Source organism: Xiphophorus maculatus, chromosome 22 (assembly GCF_002775205.1).
Source record: "Xiphophorus maculatus strain JP 163 A chromosome 22, X_maculatus-5.0-male, whole genome shotgun sequence".
Taxonomy (NCBI): domain Eukaryota; kingdom Metazoa; phylum Chordata; class Actinopteri; order Cyprinodontiformes; family Poeciliidae; genus Xiphophorus; species Xiphophorus maculatus.
This window is the reverse complement of record NC_036464.1, coordinates 4,036,227-4,063,886: the sequence shown is the minus strand read 5'-3', so window position 1 is coordinate 4,063,886 and position 27,660 is coordinate 4,036,227. Positions and strand designations below refer to the sequence as shown.

The window sequence follows — 27,660 nt, the reverse complement described above, 5'->3', positions numbered from 1 at the left end:
TTTTTTAAAAAGAAATCATTTCTTAATGGTTTTTTCTTTTTGTAGCGTTTTTTTAGATTATGTTACTGTAACAAAGGATGACTTTACTTTAAAGCTCTTTAAGCTTTTCTGCCGGGATTAGAGATAGTCGTGAAGGAGAATATAGCAAAATATGTTATGCATTTTCGGTTTTATATAAAGTTGAATTTCACATTGGTTTTATTTTACTCCTACAGTAGCTTTTACATAGTTACTGGTTAATTTCAATAAATAATGAAATATCTGCAAGTAATTTTTGTCATTTAAATTAAAAAATATTTGGTTGAAATATAGTATTTTCTCTTCATTTGTGAAGGGCAACGCATGATTGTGCTACTGTATGAAGTAGTAATCATGCTAAGTAGTAGCATGATTGTGCTTCATGCTACTACTGTATGCATTTCTCTTTGACCTCTGGGTACTTTTATTTTTCAGAAACTTCAAAACTCCAGCATCAAAATTGTAGCTGAACTGGAGGAATGTAATGTAATAGAAATGTGATCTTAACAGTGAATCCAATGTTTCTCTCAAGGCCACAGAAAATTCTATTATATGAAGTTCAACATCTAAAGTGCAAAATAAAAAACAACAAAAAAAAAACCACATTCTTTGGAGCATTCTGTGCTTTCTTATGTCGATAGTTTTATTTCTCCAGATTTTCCTGCACAGTGGAAAATCTGCAGATGTTTTAATACTGAGGTATTTTTTTACAGTTTAATAGCAGTTAAATTAATCTATGTGGTTATTTAATGGTATTGTAGCCTATGCCTTATTTGAAAAAACAAATCACTGATTTTAAAAAAGTATGTTCAGGTTGTGGCTTTGAAGTGCTCAGGCTGAACAAACTGCGTAAACTTGACTTAATTTTGAGATCCTTCAATACAGAACTCTGAACAGCCAGCTTGTCTAGCAACGATTGTTTGGGCCTTTTACTTTTTATCGAGAGTGTGGGTTATTGCTGAGCGACCGTCAAAGTGAGCAGTTTCCCCATTATTATGTTGGTCATAAAATGGGCTGAAGATTTTTGTATTCAAATCTTCTTTTATTGGTCTTTGGTATTTATCAAATTTTCTCAAACGAAACATGTAATGAATATTTATCCCAGTTCCACTTTTTGAATTGAATTGCAGAAAGAGATTTACTACAGCATAACCTGATATTTCGCTTAGTTAGATACATATCTGAATCTAACTTGGAAAAACTCATCATCATTGTCATAAAGCAAAGAAACCAAACCTTGACGTTTAAACTGAAGGAAAAGTTTCTGTCATGATCAAACCAAAACATGTCATGATCATGTTATTATTAGTTTAAATTAATTTCCCTTAATCAGTTTTGGTTAACTTTATCGAGATATTATGCCAATACACCAAAGAACTTTACATATGAACCTTTAACTTGTCTTTATCGCCAACTTTTCACACTTCTATCTCTTATTGATCTGTCTGTGATCAAGTTATCAGATTTCCTTCCCATTATGAAAACTTTTTTTTGTTGCTGCTGAAATCACTACATCACCTCCAGTAGGGTAAGGAGATTGCTATCACCTCTATCTAACTCAATACTTTATAATCTGTGTGCCTAATTTAAGCAGAATACAATTGAAAAGTATGCTCTTGTTGAACCTCATATATTCAAGGTGTTTTTCTCACATTTTTCAGCTCAGCCTTCCTCCTTACCAGTTCTAAAGATAGCCTGCTGTGTATGTTTGGTGTGAAAACACATTTATTTCCCAACTGAGAATAAACAATCAATTAAAACATAAAAGTCTCACAGTCTTACCTCTAGAGAGACGGGCAAAGTATTTAAAATTACAGGCTTTTGGTGAAGAATAATAATTTTATGCCCTAAAATGAAATCAGCAAGGTTTGACTTTTTTTTAATTATTTTTGACCAGTGCATGATCCAGATTTTACTGAGACACATGCATACCACTGCTTTCAAAACACTGTTTGAATCTGGAGGAAAAAAAATCAATAAAAGAAGACAGTCATGCAATGGTAAAAGTCACATATCAACTTCTTTGGGTTTAAGTTTCACATCACTGATCTTTATCCTAATGCTCTACTGAAAACAGGAGAACATCTTTAGCAACATACATATTTTTAAGGAGCTGTATGTTCATTTCCGCAATGTTTCTACCTTAATGCAAGCTTTTCATATGTTTGCAAACATAGTCAAAACCAGTGTGATAACAGAATAAGATATCTGTAGAGTTAAAGTTGGGATAAATCTTTATGGAGGTTGTGGTCTAATTTTATGTGGAACAAAATCTTGGCAAAATATGTATACCCATCTGGATGAAACTGAATATTTTGACAGTACATTGTCTTTATAAATCAATATCAGAGCCAACACTTGTAATAAAACCTAAACGTGGTCCAACTGAACATTGAAATGCTGGGATTTGATGTAAACCTGATCTATATTCTTTGTAGCTTCATGGTATTTTCTTATTATGTTGTGTAAAAAATAAACACCACATAGTGAGAAGATATTTCCAGATGGATTTTTTTTTTTTTTTAAGTATTTGCTTTGGAAGTTGTATTCAGTTTATTATCCTCAAATCTCTGTTGGGCTTGATACCAAAACCGATAAAGTTAGATACTGGGTTTTTGTTGTTGAAAAATGGGAAAAGCATTATTGGAACGGACACGTTTTTTCCCCCCGCTATCTCTTTTTGTACCAGAATAATCTCTTATCATTACAGTACTGCATGGAAATCTGTTTTAGAGGACATCCTGCTCTGAGTCACCATAATTTTTTAGCTTTATTATTAACAGTGGGGCACAATAAGCCTCAGTGATGTGGAACCAAGACACTGGTGAGACAAGGTCCTATTGGATTGTCCAGACAAAATTATACATTTAACACTTGAAATCAATAAATGTCTCGGCTAAGATCTGCTTTAAAGGCACAGTTGGTTTATTAGTTATGCTTTGATACACAATACATTAATTAATTTGCACTCGACTGTGACATTTAAATCAAATGATGTCCTCTGTTTGTTGCAGCCTCTTCTATGTTTGCATTAACACAATCCTGTGACGTGACACTTTGAGTCACAGCTGACTGAAGAGAACATAGCTGACGTCTGAAGCGCAGCTCAGCCTCTTGAAAGAGTCTGATTTCCTGCATCACATCCCCCCCCCATCCCTCTACCCTTAACCAACGCATCCTCTTGAGAGAAAACAGAATCCTGTTGGCATGGTAACCATGAAGGAATATTGTGTTTAATTTCCCTAACAAGGATAAAACTTAAATATCCTTAAGAGGAATGCAGCTCTTAAGCTGCAACCGTGACAATCGTTTTTTGTGAAACTTATCGTTCCCTTTTTTGGTTTATATTTAGATTCTATAAATACATGTGCCAACTGCATGTGCAGTTGGAAACCTGTCAGAGTTTACTGAATGCTGCTTAAGAGCACACTGATATATTTTCTTGAATCTGAAGCATCGGGAGCAGAAAGGACCGCCTGAAGTCTGCCAGTTCCGATTTGTCATTGTGCTTTTGACCACGTCTGCAGTGACAGGAGTGCCAGTGATTACAAAAGAAATTATGCAAATCTGCCATTGTGCCTGTCAGCAGTTCTTCTTGGCTGGAAGACAGCAGAGCAAGCTGCCCTTTATATTACATTCACTTTATTTTTATAGTCATGGAAAAGAGTAATCCCACCTTTTAATAGTTTATATTTTAAAAAAAAATGTTAAAAGTTCTCAGTAGTTTAAAACCTAACTATAACCTTACAGGTTTCATACTACTGAGCAACTGCAGCAACTAATTTAAGATGGATGGATGGATGGATGGATGGATGGATGGATGGATGGATGGATGGATGGATGGATGGATGGATGGATGGATGGATGGATGGAATCTATGTAAAAGCATGTTTTGGCAGATAACATTTTTTGGAAAAACGTAAATTGAAATATTTGTTATTTATTCATCTGCAGATGAAAGACACAAAGTTGATCATTTTACATGTTGAAAAGACTCAAGGTGTTTTTGTTTTCTCAGGAGGAGATGAGACCTTCTAGTTGTTAAGGACAGTAAAAAATATACCTGCAAAGTCTCACATTTTTTACTGTGCTTTTTATTATGCTAAATGTACAGGAAAATCCTGAGGAGGCATGGCTTGTTAAATATGGCTTTTCACAGAATAGGTCTTCTTCCAGCAAACTAAGGCTTTTAAAGTTTCTTCTGGAAATAGTGTGTGGTGTCTTAAAGAAAACATCCTCTGGATAAACAAGATCAAACTAGGTTTTGGAGGCAAAAATCAACTATGGTGAGTTGACAGAGATCACAAAAAAATTTAATTAAGTATCAAAGCAATATTTCTACTGAGCATGTGTTGTATGCACATAATTTGTAGAGTATAACATTTGTTTGTTTTGTTTAATGCTCTCCATGCCAAATTTTCTGGAGTGAAACAGTGAGACGATCTGCCCAGCAGCTGAAATGGGTCAAAAGTGGGCAATGAAACAGAGAAATGATCCCAAAACACATCAGTAAATCTGTAACAGAATGTCTGAAGAGGAAAATAAAACACGCTGTTGCAGTGGCCTAATCAAACCTGTGTCCTGAACCTAATTAAAATGCCTTGGCAGGATCTTAAACAGAGCTGTGCACAAAATGAATGGAGCAAACCTCAATGACCTGAAGCCATCCTGGCAAGAGGAGTGGATCAGAATTACTCCAAAATAATGAGAGACTAGTCAGGTCTTATAAGGGATGGTTACTTTAAGTTATTCTCACCAAAAGGGGGTATCACCAAGACTGATATGTTTTGGCTTCTCAAAGCTTTTTGAAAAAGTAAAAAAAAAGAAAAAATGTTCTTGCTTTTTAGATTAAAAAATGAATAAAAACTGTGGCATGTGTTTGTATTCAACCTCCCTGACTCAAAACTTTGTTAAACAAAATTACTAGATCCTGACCTTTTTCTCCATTCTTCTTTCCAAAATAGCACATTCTCTGTCAGATTAGATTGAATATGTAAATATCAGTTTTCCAATCTTGCCACAGATTCCAAATTGGATTTAGGTCTGAACTTTGGCTGGTCCATTGCAACACAGCAATATGCTATGATCTAACCATTTCTCTGGATTTATGTCTATATTTTCAGGAACAATATGTTGTAGTAAATCACATCCTAAGATTTTTTTAGCACTTAATTTTAGCATCTTGCAGGCTGCTTTCAGGGTGGTAGACCTTTGCGTGTTGGCAGTTGTTTTAAAAATTCTTAGCTCATGGATTATTTTTCAGAAAGTGCAATGACTGATTCTCAATTTCTTTGAGACTTCTTTATAATCCCTCACCAGACTCATAGGCTGGTATAATCTTCTTTCTGAAGACCTCGGGCTGCTCTTTCAGTCTCATTATGGTGTTCACTCTCACTCCAACAACCAGGAGCGCACCAGACTAATTGAGGTTTAAACAGGACAAACCTCCTTCGAAATGAGTGTGTGTATTCTCATCATTTCCACCTGATGTGATACGCCTATGTGTGATTTCAGCCATTTTAAGTGGGAGTAAATATAAGGGCTTCCTAATTTATTCATCACCAGATGTTTCATCCTTTTATTACATTCTATAAAATATCATTAATTTCCATCGTTATTTATATTACTTGATTTTTTTTTTCTTGCATGGTTAAAATTGGAAAAACAGACATCCAAATTTTGACTGTATGCATGCTTTAGGTCATGCATACAGGCATGAGCTCTAGGTTTTCATTTTAGAAAAAACATAATTAAAGCCAAGATTTGTTTCCCTTATGTGTACAATGTTGTGTTCTATCATAAAATCCCAGCAAAATACACTAAAGCTCATGACATACAGGGGCTTACAAAAGTATCCGTCCCCCTTGAAATGTTCCGTATATTGTTATACTACTAATGCAACCAATATATTTCATTGGAATTTAATGTGAAAGACCAAAACAAAGTGATATACAAGAAGAAGAGAATGATGCATGATTCAAAACTTGTTTTATAAATTGAAAAAATCTGAAGTGTGGTGTGCAAAAGTATTCAGCCCCCTGTTCTCTGGGTGCAACCATTTGCCTTCAGACGTTGCCTGATCACTAAATAGAGTCCATCTGTATATAATCTAATCTCAGTGCAAATACAGCTGTTCTTCATTTCCAAAGAAATATGTTTGTGGTTGTAATGTGACAAAATCTGGAAATTTTAAAGGTGCGTGAATGCTTTTGCAAGCCACTGTAATTAGTTTAACATCCATAAATACTTTTTAGACCCAACTTCAGATGTGAAGGTGGGTCTAATTCAGTATACTAGTAAAGAAACCCCTCGATGACCTCTTCTTGTCCCCTTAATGTCTGTGCACATTAAGCAGTGATCCCACTGAAGTTCAGGAGCCAGGTCTAAGTGTGATGTTTATGTCTTGATGTGGTCAAACACCACTGTTGTGTTTTAGCCTGCAGGGTGTGTGCAGCTTTTTTTGGTTTCATCAAGCAGTCATGTGCATCAATAAACAGGTGCAGAAGGCGACAACCTGACAGTGGGCAGCGTTCAACCTGTATGTCCGTCGTGAAGAAAGGAATGAGTGGGAGGGAGGGAGAGAACATTAACCTGAGGCTGAAGCAAGAGACAGAGGGGAGTGCTTAATTGTGGTTACCACGGCTACAGCATGCAATGCGGCTAGGAAAGGAGGGGGTTTTGGGAAAGTTCACACAGTTTAGGTAGAGACGGCTAAATCAACTGTGATGTGAGAGGTCCCTGGTGATGCTGGGCTTGAGGAAATGTGGCTGTTTGAGTTGCTCAGGAGGAACATAGATTGTTTCTTAGAATGAGACCCTGTGCATGCTATGGCTTATAGCAGACCCTCTGGGCTGTAAATCTCTTTGATTTGCCACATAAAAAATGTAGAAAAAGTAGAAGAGGGCAAGTGTGTGAGATAAAATTGATCTTAAACAGATGTATAATTTAAAAACACCATCCCCAGGGGGAAAGAGGTCAACTGCATCCATTTCTGGTGCATCTGAGGATGGCTGTTGAGAAGCGCACAATGCCCACGTTTAACTCCTCCTCTGTCATCCAGCTTCAAATCTGCAGCTCAGTCCCTGATGTCTGTATCCTGTCACGCCTTGAAAATAGACTGTGGAGTTTAAGCCGCTCAGAGAAAGGAAATGATGCAACATAAGTTTCAAGGCGAGGATGCTCTGTCTTGCTTTGTTCCCCCACAGACACACACTGCAGGATGGAAATCAATAGCCTTTCAAGAGAGAGTCGATGCAGAAACAAATAGTAAACAAAGCTGGTGCTGTTGGATCACCCCGGGCTTTTCACTCCTGGTGACTCTAATGTAAAGGCGCCATGTTTCTGTACACCCAGTTCTTATTTTACCAATACCGAATTATTTTCAGGAAAAGAAAGAAGCATGAACATGAAAATAACCCAGATCTATATATCTCTAGAGTGTCGACGTGTTTTTTGTTTTGTTTTGTTTTTTATATTAAGCAAACCACATTATTGTGGCCAGAAAAGCAAACATAACAAGGCATGAAAGGTTATTGATGAACTCGACCAGGAAATTTGACACAAGTTCCTCCTGGGCATTGGCTGGTCTTGATGTGCAGCTATTCATTACCTCTAAGCAGGAGCAGATACAGAAAATGTCAGATTTTGTGAGTTGGGTTTATGTACCTACAGTAAATATACTCATAACCAACATCTGTTGATGTCATCACAGATCATTGTTAAATTTGAAAGTCCTCAAATGCATCTTTCATACTTTTTACCATGTAGTGGAACTGTGTTAAAGTTTTCCTTGTTTTTCGTTTGTCATGTTTCCAAAGGTTTTGTGTAAGGATCTAAATCCAGAGAGTCATTTGAGATGTAAAAGAGCCATAATTTAATAAAAATCAAAGGAAACTAGCAGAATCTCTGGACTTCAAGTGAAGTTGCATGGAGACAACAGTAGAATCCAGCAGTAGGTGAAAGAAAACGAGGAGCCTAAATGCTAGGGATCTTGATTACTTGAGAAAAGAGCAAACAGCTGATTGGAAACCGGGTGCAGCTGTGAGGAGAGACCAGGGAGGCAGGCTGAGGGAGAACGAGAGATTGGAGTAAACATAGACTAACCAAGAGACAGGCAAAACAAATCTAACTGTGAAAAAACCCCAAAAAACTTTGAATAACTAACCATTGTGAGAACAGCTGGAGAAGACTGATCTAAAATAAAGCAACAGAGAAATTAAACAAAGAATAACTAAGGCAGAGCACAAATAAACAAGACATCAAAATGCAAACACTGGAGACAACAAAAAACACGAACAACTCAACAAAGTCTTTTTCTTTTCTTTCTTTGAAAAAATTTTTTTACTTCATGAAACATTGTATCGAAAAGGAAATAATAGCACCCACTAATAAATGTTTCTGTTCAACTAAATACTTCAAATGATTACCTTTTAGAATAGGATAAATACAATATGATATAAATATTCTTTACTGTTCCACAGTGGGCAAATTATTGAATATGCTGTTTAGCAACATGATTTTTGTTGTAAATTGTGCTTTTTATCTTGATTTACCACACTGTGGTGTTCCTGGATAGTTAAATTTGGAAAAACAGACATCCAAACCTTGACTGTATGCATGGCCAAGCTTTAGGTTTTGATTTTAGAAAAAAATAATTAAAACCAAGATTTGTTTCCCTTATATGTACAATGTTGTGTTCTATCATAAAATCCCAGCAAACTTTTTGGTGTAAATTGTGCTTTTTATCCTGATTTAACACACTGTGGTGTTATCGTTTACATATGAGCTCAGGCCAGCTCAGTTGGAGGTCACCTGTGATGACCCACACACTCCTTTCCCACACTACCTGAGCTATGCATGATGTCTAACCTCTGCGGGATGCTCCTCCTCTCCCATATCTTCATCTTTTTCCACTTCTGTCTTCATAATCACCTTTTCCTTTTATTACTGTAATAAATTCTTTTTTATCCCACCTCGTCGTGTCCCTGGTCTTCTGTCCTCACCTCATCACGCACCATCATTCTGTTCAAGGATGTATCAATACATGTGATTTCCTTCAACCTGTATTTAACCGCTGCATGCTCTTCACGTACAATCATGTCAAAAAATGTGGACAGTTTATGAAAACCTGTGATATATGTAACAAGAAGATTCTGTTGAAGTTAATATTACTAAAGCAGGTAGGGTTTCTAGTTTTTTCCTGTTAGAATACATATTTGTTGCTACATTTTGTTTAATAAGTAAAAGAGGCAAATTTTACAGTGTCGCTCTATAACAAATCACTTTTGGTTTAAAAGATAAATTCATAAAAGAAGTAATCTGCTGTGTCTCTGCAGACGTCAGCACAACATCTCTGATGTGCATTAAAGACATAAATAGTGGATAAAAACTGATGCAGTGCATGGTGGCCTTGAGAGTTCACGGACTGTTTTAAGCATACACAAAGGCTCCACTTTAAAATTATGGAAATTTATTATTGTGGTGGCAGAGTCCTCAGTGGAGTAAGAGGTAGTAAGTCACTGCAATATTCTTAGTAGCACAGTTGCTGTACCCGCTGCATCTTATCACTATGCTAGATTCATCCTAAAATGTCTCACCAAGCAGCTGCACAAACAATCCACACTGTGTATGCCACCAAATCCCAAACTAATGCTCAGGCCTCCTGGTCATAGAGTCTATTCACTGGTGTAAGACCAGCTACTATGTGTTCATGTTTTAATTGCGCTATAGTTGTGGAGCAGGCCTGCCCAATATGCTGCTCAACCTCTCACAGCCAGCTGAGCCAGTTTGGTGGCAGCAACTAACTCACCTACTCTTTGGTTACCTAGCAACAACCTGTTGAATTACTTTTGCAGCAACAGTTTCTGGTTTCGCCACCGTGCCACACAAAAAACAACAACAGCAATGAGGAGTGAAAGGAGAAAATGAGTACAACAGCTGGAGAGGAAACTATGGAGAAAACAGAAAAGGTCACGTCACCAGTTTGGCTGTTATTCAGACATTTAAAGCAAAAAAAACCTAATCAATAATTATTTATATCAACTGATATAAAATGTTGTGATATGTTTTTCAGTCATATCGCCCAGCTCTATTGTGGAGCAAATTATACTCCATTATAAGAGATAATTTTGAAGAGCCACAGTATGATTAACTTAATATTTGATTCACTGATAAAGAAATTTGGGATTTAGTGTGTATGATTTCTTCTAACTGTACCTGCCACATTATTTGCTCAGAACAGATCATTTTAAACCTTTCCAGTTTAAAATTATTTCAACATTGGGTGAAGCAAGCAGGACAATCCAGTTCTGTCATTCACCTCCATCCATTAATAAAGATGCTGATTGTGTTTCCTCCTCCACAGTGTGGCTGAAACTGATGGTGGAGACCCATAAACCTCCCACATGTACAAGGAAATCTTTCATATCATGACAAGGTCATGGAAACATCCTCACACAGAAAAGATAGCCAGTGCAGTATCATCTTGATACCGAGCTTTTGGTCACACCAGTCGAGGGATGAGATGTGGTACTCTGATGAGTGAAGGTGGGAGAAATATTGTGGAAACGTACTGCAGATGTGTAAGGCAAGATGAGGGGAATAAGGATGTGAGAAATGAAGAAAAACCTGCACTAAAAGCTTCTCAGTGTCACCACTGCACACTGTAGGAGGTTTTCCAAATTTCCTACAGTCCTTCTATTTTTAAATGATTAGTGGAGAGCTTGGCGACCTTTGCGCAACCTTACACTTAGTGCAATTAATAGGCACTCAGATTCCTCTGAGCTCATTCATTGAAGTTTGAAGTTCTGTCATCGTAGAAAGCTTAAAACTTTATCAGAATTATCATCTTGATTATGAATCAGCAACATCATCTTGATCATTTGAATTATTCCTAATTAGGATCATTTGATGACTGACTTCACTGTGACTTTTTTTTTTCCTCACATGGTGCAGAAATATTTTTATATTCTATGCCATTGTTTTGATTTGGGAGAAGAATGTCTTCACTTCTGATTCACTTCTTGATCATCAAAGAAAGTTTTAGTTTGTTTTTCACACAAAAACATTTCATATTCTGAAAGATGTGGACAAAAACAGGAACAATTTTCTAAATGATTTCAAATTCAGGTCATGTTGGCAGCTTCTCCCTTTGAGCTACATATACTTAATTTCCTTTTAAAGTACAAATAAATTCTTCTCAGTGGTCAGGATTAAACTTTAAATTATTATGAGCTGACTCAGTTACCTTCACTGAAGGGTTAGAGTTAAGTACATATGAGGCTCTACATACATGAACTGTGGACCGTTGATGTGGAGAGTCCAACCATGGAAGTGTTTTTATGCCTGAAATGACCAGACAGTGATTTCTGCATGCCAGTGAATACCCCTGGGTTGGGCATCAAATTCAATACCTTCACATTTACAGTTCCAAAACTACTACAACTGTAGCCATACAACTATTTACAGAAAATGTGCTGGAGTATCCTGAGTTTTTTCATGCTGTATGGCATTCCTCTGCTGGTGAGCTGGCCGAAAGCAGGCTTCTCCACTTTAACCGCGGTTACAAATCCAGGCCGTATGGCTGGACACAACAAGTCCAGCCTGTCATAACTAAAGAAGCAAATTCTCATTTAGGTAAGACTTTGTTTTGAAGCTACATCTTGGTCACACCAATGCTAATTTTGTTCTGTGAAGTTAGCATTTAAAATGTGTTTATTCTATACTTCTTCTGAAATCATACCCTATCAGAGACTACATATGATGCCCATGTAAATGGGAAAAGTGGGCCAAAATTGAATTGTCATTTTTGCTGCTATGTTTTGTACTTTTACATCCTTGTATTTGTGCTAAATATTTTTTTGTTGGCATGTTATGCTTCTCTACTTTTTTGTATTTTTGCTTGACATTCTTTCAAGACTTTATTTGGTTTTCCTCCACACAGGCTTAGAGAGCTCTGTCAGCTTAACCCTGTAAGCTTTTCCTGGGTTGCTTTGTAATTCCATTTAGCCACGATCCAGAAGGAACCTTCAGACACTGCAAATACGGGAACAAAAAAAAAAAAAAAAAAAAAGAAGCCAGAAAAAACAGAAACAGGACTGCCTTATAATGACTTTCCGGCCAATGTGTTGCAAGCCACACACCTGCAGGCATTCATTCAGTTCCATGAGTTATTAAACAGCTTGAGTTTTCTTGTTCTATTGTGGTTCTAAAAGCTGTTGATGTTGTTACTGAAATTCCTCTCTCTTGAAACTAGAATGAAAATCCAGGCTGTCTGAATGTTAGATTTTCATCAGCCTGTTAACATTTTGAACTTTTATTCCCTTCTCATTAAATTTCTCACTTGTGTATTTTGTGGAATACAGTTAGGTCGGTTATTTTGTTTGTTAGATGCTTGTGTCTTTAATTAATTAGTCATGTATCTGGGTTGTGATTGAAAGAATGACTGAATTCATATTGTTTCTAAAGACATTTTAACGCTGAAAAGTCCATAGAAACCTTTATGTAGTAGAGACTGCTCTGTGGAAAGGTCATGAATTCATCATTGAGATTGATTTAGATAGATGACGATGATAAAGATTAAGTTTGATGAGCTTTTAGACCAGTTTATGAACCTTTTTATAGTTTAACATAGATTCATATTGAAACGTAGCATTAAATGACTTTATTACACCGTTAATAATCAATGTGTTTCATTATTTTAACCAGTGTATGAATAGGTTATTGTTTTAAACTATAACAATGAATTTAAGCATTTTTGCTTGCAATCTTTGTTCAGTTGCATAAAACAGTTATTTTGACCTGATCTTGATGAACAGTTTGAAAGTTCTCGTATATATAAATTAAGTTACTTTTGGATATTTAACTCAGAATTTGTTTGATAAGTTGTTTAGTCAAAATGCATAGTTGTCAGGCTGGAAGGTCTGATCTGTTTTATGCAACTCCGCTGGGACTTTCATTGAGCTGCTGGAGGAGACTGGATGCTATCTGACACTACAGCGAGTAAGGAAGTTAGAGACAGAATCAAAGTGAATTCACCTGTGGCCAGAGATGGCTGGAGCGCACACGTTGACATTTCCAACCTATTTTTGTCGCACTGAAGCGTTTTTCTTCGCATCATGTTCGCAGATGTTTTATTGTAGGGGGGGCGGGGGGGTATTATACGGTGATAATTAGTTGGTGAATGAGAGATAAAGTCACAACGGTTGTCTCTTTAAATCAAGCTGCACTGTTGATGTGTCCTCAAGCTGAAATGGTAAGAACCATTCCACCTTTGCTGCGGACCTAACAGGCACACCAAAGCGCTTCAAACGCGCGACTCGTTCCCTTGCTCACTTGTCGTCCCTTCCAACACTGAAGAGAAACGTGTCTTTCTTTCTTTCTTTTTTTTTAATGGAATACATTTTCACAACAAAGTTGGAGGACACTATGTAACTCCTAGTCTATTATCTGATTGTTTTTTTTTTTTATTTATTTTTATCCGCAGAACTCCGTGGCTGTCGCCTCGATCCATTTACCGCTGGCTGGTCCGCCTGCCTCCTCCTCTGCGTTGCAATCTGTTGATAACTCCACTTGCAGGCTGCAGTTCGTTCTGTTTCGCAATGGGAAACTCTTTCCCTGCACGGGGAATTCGTCAAACCTCGCAGACGATGGGAAGCGCAGGAGCGTCTCGACACCAGTTGCTTTTGCCAAATTAGGTAAGAGGAAATCCATTTCTATCTTTCACGCGTGTGATGTCAACGCCGGACCGAATGCATGCACACACGTGCGCGCGCACACACACGCAGTCACAGCTGTATTAGTTTATATATATATATATATATATATATATATATATATATATATATATATATATTGCGCAACATGTGAATTTCATAGATACAAACATTAACAAGGTGCGCTCAAATGAATGAATGAATGAAGTCAAAGCACGGATCAGATTAAATAGAGTTTACTGCAGTGTGATGCACGAAAGTAATCTGCAACAGTCCAGCTGCGGTAACTCATCCGACCCTTGCATGTGTGCATCGTATGCCTGCATGGGTGTTATTAGAGCCGCGGCTCTGCCGACGTTTCCTCTCGGCTTCCTTTCCTGAACGCGTTGCCTTTCCTTCCAGATGGCTGCAGCCGCGGCAGCTCTGTGCACTCCGTCGCCGTCGCTCTCAGGCACTTCGCGCTGGGTGTAGACCCCACCGCAGCCTACTGGGATTTTGACCTGCTCGATGGACACGGTGGCTGGAGGGCAGAGGGCTGCCACATAACCGCCTCCGGGGGCAATACGACCACTATTCACTGCAGCCATCACAAGAACTTTGCCGTGCTAATGGTGAGTAGTTATTTCACTATGACCCCCCGCAACACATAACGTGTCTTCCCCATGCTTAGGGCCCATTACGGATCAAATCAACCTTTTTTTCCCCCTCTATCGTGGAGTAGACTGAGTCACGTGTTTTAAAAGAGGACCTTCAAAAGCCTCCTTTATTGTTGCTCCCCAGCAGAGGGATTGGATTGCCAAATGCTGTATGAGGATTTATTAGCGTTGGAATATCATAGAGTCTTCTTTTTCTTTGGAAAACAGACGAGGAGAAGTTGTGCGCGTTTTACAGTCTGCCATCCTTTCCCAAGCTGCAACAGAAGCGATGCTCTGGAGAAGGAGCGCCCTGTCAGGAGCGATTCGACTCTGAGCGCAAGTGGTGTGCTAATTGGTTGCAACCATCGCGAAGCAGAAAAAGAAGAAGCCAAAAAAAAAAAAAAGAAAAATGCTGGACTGTACAGCTTAGCGTCGTTCATCTGCGTTTCTCAAGTTGGTCTCGACGCTGCGAGCCGAGATGCTTCCCTCTGACGACGTCCCCCCCTGTGTTCAAATTGATTTCATGAGGATTAGAAGCACCAAAAGCGCAATGGCAGCGCATTGCAAGGTCGCTCCTTAGAGCCGCTGCTTCTGGTCCGCTTCTTCTTTTTTTTTTTCTTTTTTTTTTTTGTTTGTTTTTTGGATGAAGAGAAATCCTCCGGATGTTTACCGAAGAGTGGGATTCGTTAGACTGGGAGGTCAGTTCTCAGTGGAGCATGAAAAAGTGTTGTGCCTTTTTTTTTTTTTTTTTTTTTTACCTGCATATTTTAAGAACCCGCCGATCAGTTTGGTTTGCTGTCGTCGGTGGAAACATGCTGGATCAGGAGGTGAAACAGAAAAACCGCATTAGAGCAGGGAAGAAGAAAAAGCAGCGTATGATAAAAGCACGGGGTGCACAGAGGGGGTGAGGGGGGAAGTGTCTGGAGAATACTAAGCTGTTGTCAGATGGAGAGCAGATGTCAGGATGTCATTGTGCATGTGTGTGTTTTTCACTCCAACACGGCGCGCCGTCAACGAGGCGCGCTGTGGCGACCGGAATGACGCTGGGTCTGATTTTATTTATTTATTTCTGGTCAAATTTAATGACACTAGGATAATAATTTGAACTTCAAAACACGTCCGACAGGCAGAGGGGTTGTCATAGCGATGGTAGAAAGCCGTGACGAGAACGTCCACATCACGGTGAGCCGGTGTTTGCACCGGAGATTGCGCGCTTCTGCTAATGCAGTCACCACACCCGCCTGGTCTCTGCAGTGCCCGAGAAAAGGACCCTTATTTACAGACCTGTGACATCACTCCTCCGGTCGCAGCACCTTGCATGCTTTCTATTGCAACAATGATTCCCCTCAGCTCAGGAGGCTTCTGCAAGTACAAAACCTGTTGCATAATCTTTTCATGTCAAAGGGAGACGGATTGTCACTACCGCCTGAGTGCAAGTTGGCCATTTACTCACAGTGTGCCTCCATGAGTGGAGCTGTCATTTGTAATTCAAGCAGTGTAAGATCTTGGGCGGTCTACAGGGAATTTAGCATAGCTGTATAGTGTATATAAGAAAAGTTGAACTATGTCATGTTTCCATGTAGTCGCACAATCACCGGCCACTTTATTAGGTACACCTAGCTGTTATTAGTTGAACCTGCTTTTGCTTTCAGGACTGAGACTGAGCGTTTGGGTTCATATTGACATGGCATCATTAAACAGTGGAGAACACTGCAGCACAGAAAACTGAGTTTATTGATTTGAGTTTGGTTGGTGGATTACCCTGCTGGATGTAACCATCTATAGATGTGACCACTGGGTTTTTAAAGAATGGATGTGAGTTTGTGGACCAGGAGCGTTCAGTAATTTGTGAAAATCAGAGGTCCTTGGCTGTGTTTGGAATCCTCAGGCCTGCCCGTTCTGTGCCAACAACTTTGACACGTTCAAATATACTTAAATCCTCTTTCAACATTTTTATGTTCAGCTTAAACTTCTGCAAGTCATCCTCACCACGTCAAGATGCGTAATTCAATGAGTTGCTGTCAAGTGATTGGCTGATTCATTCTGTGTGCTAACAACACTCTTAACAGATGTGCCTTTTATAATGGTCAATTGGCATTATCAAAGCAGTACCACCTGTCTTGCCTCATATATTTAATGAATACAATTCTCCTGTGGTGCTGAGTAAATGTTCAGATGATTACACAGGATGCAAAACTGCATTAAAGATACTGACCATATATTTCTATAAAATCAGTCAAACTTACTTTAGATATAGTTTTCACCCACAGAACAAGTGTTTTTGCTCTTTTGTTGTATATTATTATTTAATCAAGATAACACCTTTAAATGGCAGGTTTGAGACAAATCTGCCTCTTATGACATAAAGCTTGGAGCTCTCTTGAGTGTGGCCATTGTTATTTTTTCTTTATTTGCATGTTTTTAATTAATTTCCTTCCTCAAAAATGAACTGAAGCAGAACATTTGAGGTGTGTCCGAAAACACTGCATGGACTTTAGTAAAGCTGGACCACAATAAAACATGTTCAAATAGTTTGTGAAGAGGAATAGATCAGATTTGATCAAAGCTTCCAGCAATATCTACCAGATGAGTTGATATAAAATCATATGTTGTAGTTGTTTCTGGCAGAATGGCTGCATCACAGAAAATAATTGCGAGGCAGACGTTAACCTTGCGACTTCACTCCACCATGCAGCATGGTCTCTGCCATCGCCACAATCCCAGCACACAACAGAAGGAAGGAGTTGCATTGCACTCAGACAAATAGAAGTTGTTAAGCTAAGCTAAAGTAGCTTTCTTAAAGCTGTTCATTTTAAGAAATGTACCAATGAATAGTAACTACCAGAGATTATTTAATGCTACAAAAACTTTATTTTAAATGCTCATACAGGAGGTTGAGGTGTGTATTGCCCTATGTTAGTTGTTTTGATTCAGTCACTTGCATTTAGCTCTTTTGGGGTTAATGTGCGTTTGAGTTTGTGTATGCAGGCTCAGATCCCAGCGTGGATGTCCCTAGAGGCTGGGGATTGGGCTAGAAAAAAATAAATAATGAAAATCTTTTTAACTTGCTTCAAAAGGAATTACATGGTAGAGAATCTCCCTCTCGTGGTTTTGTAATCAGAATGCCAGATTATGGACATGGGATAGGCTGTGAGTAGAAAAGCTCATCTCAGCTAGATTGTGAACTGTGACTGGTGTATTTTGCTGTCCAGATGAATCACTGTGTGTCTTTGGTATCTAATAATACAGATCGCTGTGGATGGGGCAACTTGGGTCTATTTTGGAGTTTTGTTTTCGTGCTCCATGCTGAACATTTAGCAGCCCCCTCCAGATTTCAGCACCAGGGACAGTTCCTGAACATTTCTCCCTCTACTCCTCCCGTAGCGCCTCCTCCTCCCTCTCCATATGCCTCATGCAGGCTCGTATTTGCCGAGAAGGAGGGCTGACTCACTCGTTTACAGCAGTGCAGCTTTATCGTCTGTCTTGGTGGTGGTGACAAGCCTCAATCCCACACTGAAGCTTCCTCTGAACCACTCGCCACCCCCTCTTACGACACACCTTTTACTCTTTTCTGTCAGAAATGTACAAATTTATCAAAATTGTTATTATTTTGTTTGTTTATTCAGAGGTGATGTCAACAAATAAGTTTCTGCATGTATCTGCTCCAGCTCACCAGGCTGTTTAGTATGCAGGAGCAGACCTTTGGAGTTAAACACACACACAGACACAGTCACACATGGTGTAGGAGGTTGGTTTTTGTAAGTATCCAGTCACAAGGAAGGCTCCAAGTCACGGCTTAATAGGAAAGTTGTATTTTTTAGAAATGCCTTCTTATTCATATAGATGAAAATAATGACTCTGTGAAAGGACATGGATTCCTAAAAACCAGGTCAGGATTTCTGGTGCTGGTTCTACTCCATCTGAACCAGACCTGTTAATGTTTATCATGTATTTATTATGGTTTGTGAAATGCGAATGAAGGTATGAAAGGCAAGTGTCATAAAAATTAGATTGTGTTTCCTTCTACTTTAATTGAAGTATGGTGTTGACCACCATTTATTTATTTTTATTTTAAGTTTATTTGGTAGGGACAGACACACATCGACATAGACAACCTGAATTAAACAGCAGTCCATGTTTGCGTCATAGTGCAATAGCAACAGCTAATTTGCAGGACTTGTGCCTAGATGGGCTTTTAAAAAGTACCTCTAAAATTGAAGTGATAATCATTTAAAATAGCACAGCATAATGTTGACGACATCTACACACAGACAGTGAAACATAAAACATCAAAAATGGATACAGTTCTGTTTTTGACATAACCAGAGTTTTGTTTGTTTTTTGAATGTCGTAAAACTGGTTATGGACTTTAAATCAACAGAAAGTGAGTTCCAGACTGCAGCTCCTCTCACGGACAGAGCACTTTGAGCAAAGGTGGTTCTTCGAAAGGGGATCTTACAATTTCCATCTGAAGCCGCTCTAGTAGATCTGCTAGATCTAGTAGATCTAGCAGATCACGTGCAATCGCTTAATGGTGTTGGTGCATATGCATTTAAACACTTAGAAATAAATTTTAAAAGATTATAATTTATAAAATTAGTAAAGTCCAAAATGCCGAATTTAGCCAAAATGTGACAATGATGGAGTCTGATTGGCTTTTGATATAAAACCTTTAAAGCCCGATTATAGAGACTTGCTAATGGTTGGTATAGTTTGACTAGTCTGAGACCAGACAGTAGCTCCATAGGAAATATGTGAGAGGATCATTGAGTTCAAAAACATCTCTGCACAGTGAAGTGTTAAACAAGTTCTAATAATTTTATAACAGTTTAGATTTGATCTAACAGTTTTGCTGATTTATTCAACATGGCTCCTAAAATGTACTTGATGCTCTGTAAAAATAAAATTCTCTTGATTCAGTTAGCAGCATGTTCTACTAAAAAATGTAGAAAATGCCATCATCAATTTGATTGTATACAGTGGAGGAAAGTAACATGTTAAGTAGTTATTGTTTTTAACAAAAAACTTGACTTGCCACATTTAGAACGTACACAGAGAAGGATCTATGACCATTTCTTTTTTGCATAACCACACTACATTTTCCATATTCCTGGGTATTTTCTCCTTTTCAGTTCATCGCATAGCTTTTCCATAAAATTTGGGTCATAACTATGTAAGAAGGTTGATTTCCATATGTTAGTGATAAGCTTTCTGCTAAAGACCCAGTGATAACCTAGTTTCTGTTAACTAGTGAAGTCCACCAGGTCTGTTTTTAAAATGTTCAGGTATTTCAAATGATATGCACTCTAACAAGTTTTCTAACAGATCCTCCACATATCTACAAGCAGCACAAGGCTCTTTTTTATATATTCACTCTTAGTTTTATGCCAGAACGGCCTTGAGATTTTTGCTATGAAAAACTCCAATTTCATTCTCAGCTCACCAGAAGCACAGAGTTTAGCAGACATCAGATATTTACTATTCATTTGAGATCATGGCACATGGCTTCACTCCCAAACAATTGGTTTGTATGTAGATAAATAGTTTCTACCAAGAGTTTGCCACATCATTCACCGCTTCAAACCTGAGGCTCACCATTACTACTGAGCTTTTCAGATTTTCTCTTACCTTGCCCTGTCATTCTCCTCACTGCGATGAGTATGAATCCTCCTCCAGTTTTACTGTTCACACTTGCACCTGTTTTGAATGTTTTAATTATAGTTCTAATTGTAGATGTGAGCAGGTTTAGGCTGGTAGCCATTTTCTTGCAGACATTTCTTGACCTTGACCTTGCTGTAGATCAGCGTCTTCCTTGTTTGAACAGTATGCTCTCTTGTCCTCATTTTGCAGAGTGACTAATAGACATTGACCTCTGTGTCATGACAGATACATACTCCACGTAAACAGGAAGTCCTTCTGAAAAATATCCAAAAACACAGCATACTTTTAAAAAACTTAGTTACATTTATTTAAAAGAGATTCTTACACTTTATTTTCCCTTTTGTGATTTGCTTACAAACCAATTAGTTTTTTTTCACTCTCTAAATAAAGTAAACTAAAATAATTGTTCACTTTTTCTAATCTCCAACTATTTGCACATTTTCAAGGAGTGCTAACAAATGTGGCCAGTGTGTGATGAAAGAAAATTATCAAAATAATTGACTAGACAATGGTGCAGTTTGTAATAAAAAATAACTTAAAAGAATTGCAGGCAAAACTATAAATTTTCTACCTAAAAAAGTTAATACAGCTGATGACAATCTATTGTCTTATCTGCTGCATCTTGATATTAAACCTAACCATCCAGGATGGAGGATATCTTGATTAGCTCTCATTGGCTGAGTTCTCTAGATGCCGAACACCAACTCAACATTCCTGTTGAGTTGGTGCAGTGAGTTGTGACACTAACCACAAGGTCCAGTCTCCAAATCAAGCAACAAATTCAAGAATATTGTCTTAAAAACTGAGCTTATAAAAAAATAACAATTCATTTTCTCTGTCTATTCCTCTGCATATAGATTAATGGTTGTGTGTCCTCATTAGTCAATCCGTGCTCAGCCTGGATTTAATGAGACAACAAGCCGGCTTTCATTACTTGCCCAGAAACACACCCAGCTCCAGTACTTTATCCTCAACCTGTGGACTCTTTTATATCTCTGAGGTATTTTTCTGCTGGAAGAGCCACATTACATGAGTGTTTTGTGAGATGGAGGGATTTATGACAAAAATAATGATGACCCGTTTAGATATGTGTGTTGCCTCGTAGCCCTCGCTTGGCATTTTCTTTTTGGTATGCAATGTAATGGGAGGAGAAGAGAGAAAAAGTGATGATAGCCGGTGATATCAACTGAGGCAGTGTGTTGCCTCAGTTTGTGTTAGTGGATTAAACACGGTTTGTGACAGAAGATCAGGGCAAGAAGTAATATAAAGCCACAACCTACGAAGAGCCATGGCATTACATCGAATAGTCTTTGAACATATCTCAGTGGAAATACCTTTAATATCGCATGTAATGTGTACTGAGGGGAAAGCCACTGACTTCACATCCTTCCATTGTCCAAAACAAAGATACTTACACGTGAAAGCAATTGTATCCACTGATCTTATCTACCACTGCAAGAGTTTGAAAATCATATAGTCACCCCACTGCCACCAACTTGGCAACTTTGTCGATATATTTAGCAACTTTTCAGACCCCACTGATGCACATCTAGTTAGCATGCGTACAATAATTGTGAAATAAAAAGACTATATTTTCACAGGATGGTCAGAACCAGGCTCAATGTGAACGGCTAACTTGACACCAGCTTTGAGTTTGAGCGCAGAGCAGCACATAGGAAAAAAGTAAAATGTTAATGCCAGCAGTAGCTCTTTCAGGACAAAACTAAATAGATAAACTCTGAGCCTGTAGCACAATCGAGTGAATGGAAAACATTACAAAACAGAATTTCTGTCAGCAATAACTTCTTTAATTGATGTTTATTGGAGAAAGACTAGATTGAATATAGTCTGATAGGATCGAGTTTACATGATCTGTCTCCCAGTCCACTTTTAACACCAGGACCACCAGCAAAACTGCACTGTGAGAGCAAAGTGCTCTGTTGGGAACACGTGGAACAACTAGATATCTAATATAAGATGGAGATTGATTATTAAAGGCTTTACAAGAAAGAAGGTGAATTTTAAATTAGATTCTTTATTTAACAGGGCTACAAAGAAGAAAAGCTAAACTTGAAGACATCAGAACTCTCACTGCAGAATTCTGGATACGTTGAAGGTGTTTTTCTGAACTTTTTGGACTTCGTAATCGTAAAAAATGCAATAGTGCAACCTTGAAGTAACAAGTGCATGCATTAGTTTTTTTGCATTACTAGTTCAAGTTTATATTGTTTGCAGTATTGCAGAAGTAAAAGAAGATGGTAATAGAAACCATTTTATTATGGGATGTAAATGTCATGGCTTGGTCAAAAATACACCAAGATATATTCCCATTAACATTTGTAAATATAATCCAGAAAAAGTGACTAAGTTGTTTATTATATTCATACTTACTTGTCTAACAAAAAAGAAAATTAAAGGTCATTAAGGTTATTTCTTCAAAACTTGCACATAGCCGATTGGATTAATCAACTTTATGGTTAAATATAGGTCAGTATCAACAAGCTAAAACTGGAAATTTATCTCAGACTTACCCTATTTATAAACGAGGGACTACCATAGATTACCCATACACATTATTTTTCAGTTTAATTAAAAATACTTTAAATGTTATAACTCATATTGTACAATTTTCTTCAAAGTTGTTGTAGTTGTTGGGGCCAAGCAGAATCTCCTGTAGCCGTCTGTATTACACTGAATGTGAAGAAAGCTCTGACTGAAGACAGAAGAAGTGTTTTCTTCAGATCAGTTTTTGTTGTGATGATTAAAAAATTCAAATATATGTTTATTAGTCCAATCCATATTCAGAGCAGGTAAACAATGCTTTGTTAATTTTTTTTTTGCTATTGACTTGACATTATTGACTGCTATTCAAACTCTCACAAGAGTTGTCAATACCGTTTGTAGGCCGAATTAATAATGGCATAATAATGCTACTACGTTTTTAAAATGCTTTAAAAGGCATTTCTAAAAATCTGAAACTAGTCCGTTATTGCTATTAGCACAATAGTAATTATTGTATTACTAATAGTTTATTGCTACTTAATAATATCGTAATAATAATAACTTGCATAATATTAGGAACTAGCGTAACATTCTTCAATGATATGCTAATAATTTTATTTATAGTTCAGCCTGTAATCATAACTGAGTAAACACTTGACCGATAATATGCTATTGCCTTGTTTCCATGGAACTATTGATGTGGCTTGGCAGATAAAGTGTTTATCTTCTACAAATTATTTTAATGAAACTCTTCCAAACATAGCGTCAGACTATTAGCAAATCATTAATCACAAATATGTTAATAGTTATTTTGTTAATTGCTAATACAATTAGCATAGCACAGTCAACATAGTTATGCCAATAGTTAAACTATATTAGCATATCATTACACACAGTTATGCTTGTAATTTAATATATTAGCACTACAGATTAAACTGCAATGCTAAAAAGGCAACATTTAGTGGTGTTTTTTCATCTTGACAGTTTTCAGTCTACAAGCTAAGCCAAGGTACCAAGCACCTGAATGGTAATTACTGCATGCTTATTTGACAACAAATGTCAAATCTCACTTAGTTTTAATTTAATTAGACAAAAGTGTCATGCATTTTTGTTAGCTTGTCCTCTGAGCTCCTCACCAGAGCAAATTCAAAGCTTCAGCTCAGTAACCCAGTGCTACTTTTCACCCTTCACCTCACTTGCAGTTGCTTTTATTGCTGCAGACATTAAAAAAGCTCCAACCCACTTCAACCAACCCAGCAGGCACCTCTGTTCCTGGTAGGCAGCACTGCAACAGCTAACGTGAGCAGGCACAGAGAGCTTTGGGTTTAAATTGCAGGGGTTTAACCTACGGTACATGTATTACATTTGGCTCTGGTTAATTTTTAACAAATGCACTTGTGTTCCATTTGAAAGCATTTACTTGGGTTTGATGTTAGCCGTGTTAGCTGCTTCACACAGGGTCTGTATGCACTTTTGTGCCTGTTTACAAGTCCTCACCACATCAACAACATACACTTTGTAGACTTTTTGTCTTGCTATTGTTGTGCCGTAACCTCTCACTGCTTGCTGAGTAAATAGGGCGCATTTCCTCGGTGTGAAAGGGGAAGGGAACTGACTCATGATGCTCGCACAGAACAGATTGCTGCTGGCCAGTAACCTGGCATGTGATGCAGATTGTTTTCCACCTGACTAATGACTTCAGAGCTCACTGATTGCCATTAATCTGAGACATCACCGCTTTCATTTGGCATTGCAGGAGTTAGCCATTGCATACTGCTATTCCCTCTTCCTGGTGCTCTGTGTCGCACGTTCTATTTTAAATGCCGTGTATATCCCTCTTTTAGCCTGGAATTGCATTGCTTTAACCTATTGTTATTCAAATTATGTATACTCCTCAGCTATGAAAGATTATAATATTGCTACTGGCAGCAGAAGGGTTTGTTGCATTTAATGGGAGTTCATTTGTGAATCTGTGAAGAAAGTTAATGGGCCTCATGGTTATGATGTTGTTTATGTGCAGTCACTGATTAATTGACAGTCAAACTGTGTTTGATTTTTTTTTTTATACACCCAACCAAATGTCTTGCATGGAATGTAAAGCTACTCTTGCATTATGGATGGTCTGTATGAAGGATAATGGTTGCAGTCACATTCTTACTTTCCTTTCTAAACAAATGAGATACAAATATTTTCCATTTTCTTATTTATTGCAGGTTTGTGTAGCCTCAGATTCATCCATTTCACTGTCTAAATCCCAGATGATTCAGATAAAAGCCACACAGCTTTTCCTTTTATGTGTGACAGCTGACAGACATGATTTATCTCCTTGGATGGCTTTGGCATCCACAACAATTAGGAACCAAGCTGAACGCTCAAAAAATATCGGTGAACTAGTCACACCATGATTCAGCAGCTTGATCTGAAACTGCCCAAGTCAAATACCCACCGGCCTGTTTCTCAGCAGCTGTGTTTAAGCAAACAGTGCGACCCTCTCGGAGCTCCAGAGACTTTCTGCTAGAAATTAGGACATTTTGTGTGAACAGAGTTTTTGACTCTGTTTCTCTGTCCCAACTTTCTCTCTGAGTTTCTGTCACTTGCTTCCAGTTGAATGGTTGTTTGTTCATTTGCACACTTGTTCAGTTTATAAAGGCGTGCTTAAAGCTTTTATTTTTCTGCCTTATTAGGAAAGACAGCTAACCCTGCAGCTTCTTGGATGTTTGGCTGTTGAGTTTTCTCAGAACTGCTCGCCTCTACTCCTTTGTTTCTCATCTTTCACGCTGATTAGTGAAAACACATTGTCGCTAAAACATTAACAACAGCAACAAAAACATGGATTGAGAAACAATGTTGTTGATAGCTTGTAAAATCAAACTTTTGGAGGCAGTTGTGTTATCATCGCCTTGGTTTCTGGCTTTTTATCTATGTCCTTATTGTTCTCTGAAAACTCATTGATCTTCTAAGTATAAGTAGGAGACTGTAACTTTGCTCTACATTCTTCTGCTGCTAGTTGTAAGACCTTTTGATTACAGGCCAGTAATTGTTCTCCATCTGCTCTTAGTACTTCTAGTAAGACAATGATAGCAGGAATTAAGAATTAAAACATGAGACTTGTGAATTTTAAAAGCAAAAGACAATGTGGTAAAAATCTACACAGATATGGCATAAAACTATGAATAGGATTTTTCTTGTCCAGAACATGTGGGTTAGCACAATGCCGAAAATGAAAGATATGAGCAATGGACTCACTCTGTATTTACAATTTTTACAACTAGGAAGGGTGATGGCTCACAAAAACCAGGTGTTCCACAGTGGGAGTTAATATTTAAAAGTTGACATCTTTGAGCAATAAATATCCAATCTACCGGTAACCAAAGTCAAAGTGATGCAATACCTGGACCTTACAGGCCTCAGTTGGCACATTACATGTCTACGTTTATTACAAGACAGTTAGAAAATATTGTACCAATGTATCTTTTCATAAGGGGTAAAAGAGAGACACTTTTTTTAAACGATATGACTGATTGGATTACATTTGCTGTGTCAAAGCTGAACAACTGCAAGATGTTGTTCATGTTCTCTACTTCTGAGATGAGCTCAAAATAGAGATGTTTATAGAAAACCTGGCAGTGCTATGCAGAAACCTTGATGTATAATGAAGAACACCAGACCAAAGTTCCTCCACAGCGTGAGAGACCCATAACGTCAGACTGAGAGAACTACTAGGAGTGACTGCCGCTGAAAGTGGATCCACAATCTGTTGAATGATGGGATCAACTTAATCTTTCCCATCACTTGTATGTGCCTTCAGATGTCACTCAGCATTAACAAGGCAATACTTCTACAGTTACAAAACATTTTTATGAGAAGTCAAACCTTCCACACATAGGTAAGATATCTTATTGATAAAACAAAAATATTTCTTAGTAGTCTAATTTTAAACATATTAAATCTTTTGCACGTTTGCAGAGATGTTCAAAGCAAATTTCAATATATAAAGTTTGAATGCTGCTTAAAGTGGGGATTGTATATAATTTGCATTGTCTTTGTTAATGGAAAGTCACATCTTGTCTCATGAGGTCAGCATTTGAAACAAAACACAGGGAAACTCAGCTATATGATCATAATCTAATAGAAGAAGTCTGTTTAAAATTTTAACATTTGACATGTAATGAAAGGAAAGAGTTAAATTACTTCAATCAGTGACTTCTGCAATATGAGCTCGTTAAATTGCTTCAAGTCCAGAATCCCAGCTGGATGGTGTTGGGGGATGATTAGGATTTGTGACAATCTAATTTGAAAAGAGGTTTAGTGTTTCTGAGGTGCAGCAGTGTACACTAAGGTTTGCTTGACAGATGACAATAGAGATTCTTTCCAAAAGGAAGCAATTTCCCACTGGGTTTATGTGCAGTGTGTTTGGAGAGTGTCAGAGTAGATGAGGATTTGTGTGAAAGAAGTCAATTCCTCAGCCACCGATGCTTCTTTGTGGAGCTGTGTTTCAACCTCAAAGCCCTGACACCCCCCCCCAAAAAAAAAATTGCCTCCTAAAAATCCCATTTCTAGCGGCTGAGGAATGATCTCCTGTACCAAAGGTGAAAGCTAATCTGGACGCAGAAATTTTCTCTTCACTCACTGTCCTGACAGTCCATGTTTGCCTTCACAAATAAGCTTAACGAGATGCAAACATGTAAATTGGCTGCAACAGAGATTGAGCGTTCACTTAGATCTGAGTGGCACTGATGGCACCGCTGACGAATGGCAAGATAGAACCAGGCTGAGATCACGACAAGCAATCTGTAATCAGAAATGGAGGAAAATTGCATTGCGGTATACTGTAGGGATGCAGGGAATGGAAAAAAGACGGAGGGAGGGATTGAGCCAGACATACAGTACCATCCCAGATAAAGGGGTAATAATTTCCCTATTTGTCCTTTCTCTGTCTGTCTCGGTGGTGTTTGGCCATATAATCCCATCATTTTTCATCTCCTTATCTCCCCATCACTGTTTTTCATTGTTGTTCTTGTCCCAATCCTGTTGGATACCTTAGACAGCTTATTTTTCATGCATTAGCTTATCCTATCGCTGTCTGCTTGCAGTCCAGAGTTTTCTTCAATACTCTGGTGTTCAGAGCTTGG

The 27,660-nt window shown here is 38.0% G+C and overlaps 1 protein-coding gene across 1 annotated transcript in view; it reads left to right on the top strand.

The window, feature by feature from the left end:
- Nucleotides 1–27,660, top strand: part of adgra1 (adhesion G protein-coupled receptor A1) — a 189,426-nt gene that overhangs the window by 110,902 nt on the left and 50,864 nt on the right. Inside the window, exons 13-14 of the mRNA XM_014469438.2 lie at nucleotides 13,502–13,712; nucleotides 14,133–14,341. Coding sequence (XP_014324924.1) covers nucleotides 13,502–13,712; nucleotides 14,133–14,341 — 420 coding nt within the window. The remainder of the gene's footprint in view (nucleotides 1–13,501; nucleotides 13,713–14,132; nucleotides 14,342–27,660) is intronic.